The 7,369-nt window shown below is 33.1% G+C and overlaps 1 protein-coding gene across 1 annotated transcript; it reads right to left on the bottom strand.

Annotated features, from left to right (window-relative positions):
- Positions 1-266: 266 nt before the first annotated feature.
- Positions 267-5,122, bottom strand: LOC129911688 (integrator complex subunit 9). The gene is made up of 7 exons (XM_055989552.1): positions 5,037-5,122; positions 4,369-4,965; positions 1,655-1,901; positions 1,272-1,585; positions 1,116-1,218; positions 852-1,051; positions 267-802 (listed from the first exon to the last, which is right to left on the bottom strand). Exons 1-7 carry the CDS (start codon positions 5,043-5,045, stop codon positions 296-298), a joined length of 1,977 nt encoding a protein of 658 aa, XP_055845527.1. The 5' UTR covers positions 5,046-5,122; the 3' UTR covers positions 267-295.
- Positions 5,123-7,369: the final 2,247 nt, after the last annotated feature.

The raw sequence follows: 7,369 nt of genomic DNA, 5'->3' as shown, positions 1-7,369 counted from the left end.
CAATGCGACACAATGCGACACAACACGACACAATGCGACACAATGCGACATAACAAATATTTATAATTTTTCGATTTTAGAAAAACCTTCTCAAAGTTCAAGATACAGCAAAAATGAAAGTGGAAAAAACCCAGTTAAAATTCAAAACTTTTAAAGACATTAAAAGTTGAACTTAATATTACCAAATCATTTAGAAAGAATTAAAATGTTAAAAAACAGCCCTTACTATTTTCATTACAAAAAAATTGAAAACAAAGCTATTTAAAAAATACTTATTTTAATTATGTATATTTTCTCAAAAACTCTGCACACATTTCATAAGGGAATCTCTCAATTTCAGTCTCAACGACTGCTTACCCCCACACACAATATGCGTTGAATTTTCATCAATTTTAATTATCGTATCTTCACTTGGTATGCTTATCGTTAATACACCTCCAATTCGTTCTGTCTTAATATCTGTAATTCCATCTTGCGCCAATTTCTTCATAAACAAATCTATATCTACTCCTCCGTATTCATATTTAACTTTCTTTAGAACTTCTTCACGTTTAGGTGGATGTAGAGTTGTGCCAGCACTTGTATTTGCTTTATTATCCGAATCCTCATCACATGGAGCAATATTATGCACTTTATCTTTAACTTCAAGAATTCCAGTTAAAGTGGACATTGTTACCCCGGGAGTTATTTCACGAGGAACAATTTTCGATGCTAATTCAGATGTAAGATAAACTCGATCCATTTTTCGTTTAAGTGGCAATCGAATAATTTCGCCACATTTGAATGTGATGATTTTCTTGTCCTGAAAATAACGTTATTAGATGAAATCATGGAAATTGAATGAGTATTACCGGTTGTTCAATATAAAGTTGCGGCGCAATTGGATGGGGTTTTGTATAGTTTTCAGGAATGACTAAAACACTAGGTTTTAATTCCTTAATCAGCTTGTTTGCTTGTTGATAGTTAAGTGATGTGTCAATGGGACAATAGAATGCCTTCATGGACAATGGTTGGAAGGGAGCCAGTACTTGAAGATATGGGAAGTCAGGTTCTAAAAAAAATAAATACAAATCAATTAGAATATTGGAAGAGCCAAAAAGTATTCATCATCAAACCTGTAAAAATGATTGAATTATTTGGATTTGAACCCCACATTTCAATAAAATGCACCGCATCGCCAAATCTCAAACTCGGATGACCACAAAACACGACACATGGCTAGAAGAGAGACAAAATTAAATTGAAACCATTTGTGTTTGTGCCCTACAAACCTGCCGAAAATCTTTGCTAAACCCTTCCGAGTATACATGCTTGTAGTGCTTCAACTTAGCATTCCGAACATAGAATGCATGAGGGAACGGATCATCAGGAAGATAGACTTTATTCTGTTTGGCCGAACTGAGCCACTCAGCCAAAATATTGGAATAAGCCAAAGAACTATCGGCAACAGGAGAAATGAAAAACATTGGAACATTATTGAGTCCAGCGTTTTCAAGATTCTGTGTGAGACATTCAAAGAGATCATATACTACTCCAGATGGATAGCAAGGAATTAGAGCAGAGCCATTGTTTCTTATAGTGACAGCTAGAAAGAAATATTACTATCAATGAAGCAACTTTTCAATTTTCTTGTCCGGATCTAAGTTTTTTTTACCAACATTCATGCAGAGTTCACCCAGTTTTGTATCTGGATTCACTGTTGGTGCCTGAGTTAGCCCAGTCATGATAAGTACATCGGCATGTTTCAAAGCGGCTTGGTTGATGGGTCGAGGATGGGTTGTTAGAGTTGATGAGCCACTAACATAGCAAATCTTCTCGTGTGCAGTGTTTAGAACCCAGTTACTGGAACCCAGGCAGTAACCAGAGCTTACAGGTGTCGCAATGAAGGCTCCATAGATATCCTAAAATTATAAACACATTACATTCATTTGATATTACATCCTAACCGGGCTAGACTTTAGGTCTTTATTCAAACGTGTCTAGGTTCTTCTTAGGACTATAATAGTTGGAGAAATTAAAAAAAAAAAAAGATCTATTAAATAGAAATAATCTCTTTTTAAAATTGATTTTGCTATTTTTAATTTTCAATATTTAAAAATTTAAAAATTCAAGTCTTAATAAAGACGTTTTAAAGTTTAAACTTTCGAAATTTCAAAACATAAGAAAGGATAATAGGCAAATTTGTATGGAATGTAGACGTTCCGCGGCCAGGAATGAATTTGTTATGTTTTGACGCAATTTAGTCTTACATACATTGAGCAGAAGTCCTGTTCTTCTGAAGTACTTCACAAACAGATAAAATTCATTTTTGCATTTAACACTTTATATAGATTGTCTGAATGTTATTACTTTAACGTGCATTTCAAGTCTAAAATATGATGCTATGTCATTTTCTCCGAGTTTGAAGATCTTTACCTTGAATGTCCAACCATAGAACCCAAAATATTGGCTTTTTAAAACAACAATTTCGATATAATATTTTTACTTCTAATGATCGCACATTTAAGATTGAGGTTTTAGGACTTAGAAAAAATGACAGAACATCATATTTCATACTTAAAATAGAAATATAATTCAATCTGTCCTTCGCATATTGTAATAATTGTAATTGCAATACAACAAAACGGCCATGGTGAAAGTTTTCACGTCCAAAATGCCCATTCTCTTTTTTATATTTTGTAATTGTATTGCTTCCTATAATGTACAATTTAAAACCTCATTTTTATTTTATTTTATTTTTTGAAAAGGAATTAAAAATTTTTTATCAAATCTGGCCTACAGAATAAACGTGAACAAAAAATCAATTTTAAGAAACCCCTTAAAATTTAAATAGATATTGTAGAGGAGTAACCAAAGCAAATTATTAGGGAACCCAGCCGAACAGCTCTGACACAAAAATCTTTAAGTTTGAAAAAAAAAGATCATCAAAATCAGAGCTGTTCGGCCGGGTACCCTATTTTGCCATTTTCTTAGCTTTAGTTTCTCCACTATTGTATATTAGCCCTATCCTTTTGGGAGGTGGCAAAGTACTACTAGTAGTTTACTAGCGATTTTCAATGGAACACACTTTCAACGCATTCAATACAAATCGTATCTACTCGGGAAGAAGAGCATGAATAGATGATAGTATAAAATTAACCAAAATATCTACTATTAGTAGACTACAACTTCCAATGGAACAGGGTTATTGTAAGAATATTGGATTTTTTCTTTTTAAAAAATTCTTTTTTTTTTTAATTTTCTTTAACTGGGCCATTCCATAGTAACGGGGAGGTCATATTGAGGCTTGTTTCTAGTTTATCTGGTTGAAGAAGCAATCTTTTTTTTTTTGAAACTTGGTCACGAAGAGTTCCTAAGGGGGTCGCGGCCGCAAGCCAAATATTTACACAAAAAAATAAACAATGCTTAATAAAAACAAATGAAAATAAATTTCTCAGTGCAACAAAGCTTCGTTTGTCAGCTCAGAATACTATCCATTCTTAGCATGCAATCTGCAGCTTTAAGTTTTACAGAGGGTAGATTAGCAACTTCAACCGAATTATTCAAAAAAGAATTTGAATTCCCTCTTAGTTCCATTTTCAGAGTCCATTTCTTGAAAGTAACTCAATAGTTTCATCTCCAAATTTAATAAACTCTGATTATGGTAGCTAATAAATATTGATTCAACTGATGAGTTTTAAGAATCTTATAAATGTTTTCCTTTTTTCCTTGGAGGCTCTTATTTAGGATGTTTAAGCGGATTCATGAAGATTTTTGCATTTTGAGTTTCAATTTTGTAATAAGTTTTTTGTTGCCGGTCAAAACTTTGTCCAACCCGTTTCAAACATTGGTCATTAGTGTAAGCAGAAAGAGCTTTAAAAAATAAAATGTCCAACACTGGAAAAATCTGGAGTTTTGAACGGGTACAGTGTATACAGCTATTTAAAAATACATTATGGTGTGAGAGGGTCGCCAAAATATTTTTCCCCTCAAGGGGGTCGCGAAGTCAAAAAGTTTAAAAAACACTGTTCTAAAAGTTTCGCTGAAAACTAAATAAACCTTGCCAAATTATTCCCAGATAAAGAAAGTAACGGAGAAACGTGAACACTTTTTCTCTGCTACCGTCTTTGACTGTGAATAAATTATTATTAATTTTACGTGAAACTTCTAGACCACCAACTTTGTCATGGCCCACGAAGGTTAGAAAAAAAGATTGCTTAAAGTTAAAATGAAATGGCCGAACTATTATAGTCCTGAAGAAGAACGTAGAAACGTCGTCGACGTTTTGAGATTTTATAAAGACCTAAAACCCGTTTAGGATTTAATATTTTAAGAAAACGATCACGAAGATAGAAATTATTGTTACATTAAAAAAAAAAGAATACAAACCAATTTCTCGTCATATCCTGTGATAGTAACTCTCGCTAAACTATTTTGGACATCTTTGATATTGAAAATTTGTTTCCATTTCTTTGGTCTGAATGCATCACACAAAGGCGGCGGTAATAGATGTAACATTTCCTTCCATAAATTTGCATTATTTGCTTTTGGCGCCACTTCAATGTACTCTACAAGTTCTTCGAGGAAAAAATGTCCAATCTGAAGAGTTGGCTCTGTGGCATAGACTTTTCCCTTAAATCCTGTTCTCTCAGTTATATAGGGCATGGCAAGCATATTGAGATAATTTGATATCAAGATGACATCAATTTCACTGAAGTCAATCAACTTGTCCATTGGCAAAGTGAATTCGGGAGCTGAATCGACAAAGACACGACCGCAACATTCTTTCAATTCGCCATCCATTTGTTGGTCATGTTCTCGATTCGGAATCCAATTGGCCAAATTGGATAGCTTGAAACTTTGAACGAATGGCAATGGGAGGAAATTGAGAACAGTTTGTTCGGTGAGGCCGCAGTCTAGCATAATGCGGAGTCCCTTGAATGTTATTACATAGCAGGGTTTTGCTAGGTCGTTGCTTAAGCAATACTATTGTAATATATTAAGTGGGATAAAGGTTATTTTTTTTGTTTAATATTTTATGATTTTATTTTACTTACTAGTTTCATGTTTATTAAATAAATTTTATTTTGCCGCAAATCAGAAATCAAAACAAAAATTATACAAATTTGCTTCTGTCAAAAAGTGACACTTGATAAGATCTGTTCGCATACTCTGTCAGTTGAAATAGGGAAGTTCGAACATTTGTCCTTGTCTTCTCTTTCTATTTACAGTTACCATTTTGACGTTTTAAACTCGGCGAAAATCAAAACAAACCAGCAAAAACAAACCAACAAAACAAAAAAGCAAAAAATACAGCATAGAAATATATTTTAAAATCCGTAATTTTTTCGAATTTTAAGACACTAAATTAAGTTATAGTAGAACGTTACTACCAAAAAAACACTTGAAATCGATTTGTATGAGTTTTTTTTACAAACAACAGTTCTTTAAAATTGCGCGCGTCCTTGAAAAATTTGGTTTGTTTTGATCTTCACCCAGTTTAGGAGATATTTTTTTCTATTTTCTTTTGTTCTTTTGGTACTGACAGATGAGCGAAATTCCGAATTAGATGAGAAGAGCCCCGTGTTGTGATCTAGTACATTAAATGTAATAGCCCTGTTCAGAGATGGCAAAAATGCGATTTTTGTTAGCCCCGTTCCATTGGAGGTGGTAGTTTACTCATGAGAAGATCTAGTACTACAAATAACACAGAATCTTCTATTCGAGGAGATAGGAATGTGTTGTTGTTGTACTAGATTTCTACTCACGAGTAAACTACCACCTCCAATGGAACAGTGGTCTGTTCTTTTATTAAACAATGTTAACTTTGGTTGTTGTGTCAAAAAAATCGTTGTTGTTGTTTTCGTTAGATTTTGTTAGAAAATTTCAACTTTTATTTAGGAACGACTAATGTTACATTTTGTTGATCTGTCAAAACAAATTTTTTTAAGATCAATTTTATGAATAAATAAACAAGAAATAATTAATTTGGCACCGAAATAATTTTTTCAAATTGAGTTCTTAGCAAATTGAAAGAAAAATATGCATTAGTGCCTGGCTACACAGTGATTTTTCAATCGATTGAAAAATCACATGCGGTGGCTACACACTGTTGTGCCCAATCACGTTCCACTTTTACATTTTCTAGGAACAAACGTCAAAAAGAGGAATAATTTTGCAACGGAACTGTATTTCCCTCAGAAAATTCAGTGCCCTTTGGGCCTGGCCACACAGTGTTGTGCCCAATCACGTTCCGATTCACATTTTCTAGGAACAAACGTCAAAAAGAGGAAAATCCTCACCCCTCTTGCCTACAACCTGACTGGTTAGGCGATTGAAAAATCACCGTGTAGCCAGGCACTTTGTGAGCATCTTCCCCCCCACTCCTCATCTCTCTAGCCCACAAACTCCCTCGTTAGGCGATTGAAAAATCACCGTGTAGCCAGGCACTTAAATAATTTCAAATATGGAAACAAACAAAAAATTCTCTTCTCACATCATCCCCTCTCTTCTCCATTTATTTGTGTTTGACAGATTAACATTGAAACTCAAGTCCAGAAGCTGAGTTGGAAAAAGTAACAAAATGTAACTATTTGACACTTCAACATTGGATTTAGGAACGATGTTGTGACGTCACGATGTTACATTTTGTAACTTTTTTCTCATTTAGGAACGATGAAAGTTAACTATTGTTAACAATAGCACATACGACAATTATTTCCCTAACGAAGAAAAACACAGATTTTGTATGAAAAAATTGTAGTATGTGATAATTTTTGTCGTATGTGCACGTTTTCTGTGCACTTACGACAAAAAGCTACTGAAAGTGTTAGTAAACATACACATACGACAAAATGCATAGCGAGCGATTATCTCGAAAACGGATACAGATATCGAAAAACGGATTTCACAGAATGAAAGAGAAAAAATCAATTAGCAAAACTGCATTCAAATCTCAAAACCTCAATATTGCACATACGGCAATATTTAATTAAGCCGCGGTGACTTAAATGACAATTCTCATGAAAAGTCGGCATTAACCTTGGAGTTGTTTTGATTTAAATACATCATAAAAGTGTTATCAGAATAATTTATTAGTCATTTATTCTCAAGCAATTTTTTTTAGTATGAAATAAATAACCACAAAATTTAATAAATTAAGAAAAAATCCAATCATTATTAGTCTTGAGCAATTTAGTTAAGAATCAAATAAATAGCACAAAATTTAATAATTAAATAATTAAATCTTAATATTCTATAATACCAAATTTATATAGCTTAGATTTCCTATTAGACCAGGGTCGATAATTTTTGAAACCAAAAAAAATCATAGTAGAATGAAACCCATTGAAAAAGGAGGAGAATATGATGAAAATTAAAGGAAAAATAA

Source organism: Episyrphus balteatus, chromosome 2, assembly GCF_945859705.1.
Source record: "Episyrphus balteatus chromosome 2, idEpiBalt1.1, whole genome shotgun sequence".
NCBI lineage: Eukaryota > Metazoa > Arthropoda > Insecta > Diptera > Syrphidae > Episyrphus > Episyrphus balteatus.
The sequence above is the reverse complement of the archived record's forward strand: the minus strand, read 5'-3'. Positions and strand labels throughout refer to the sequence as shown.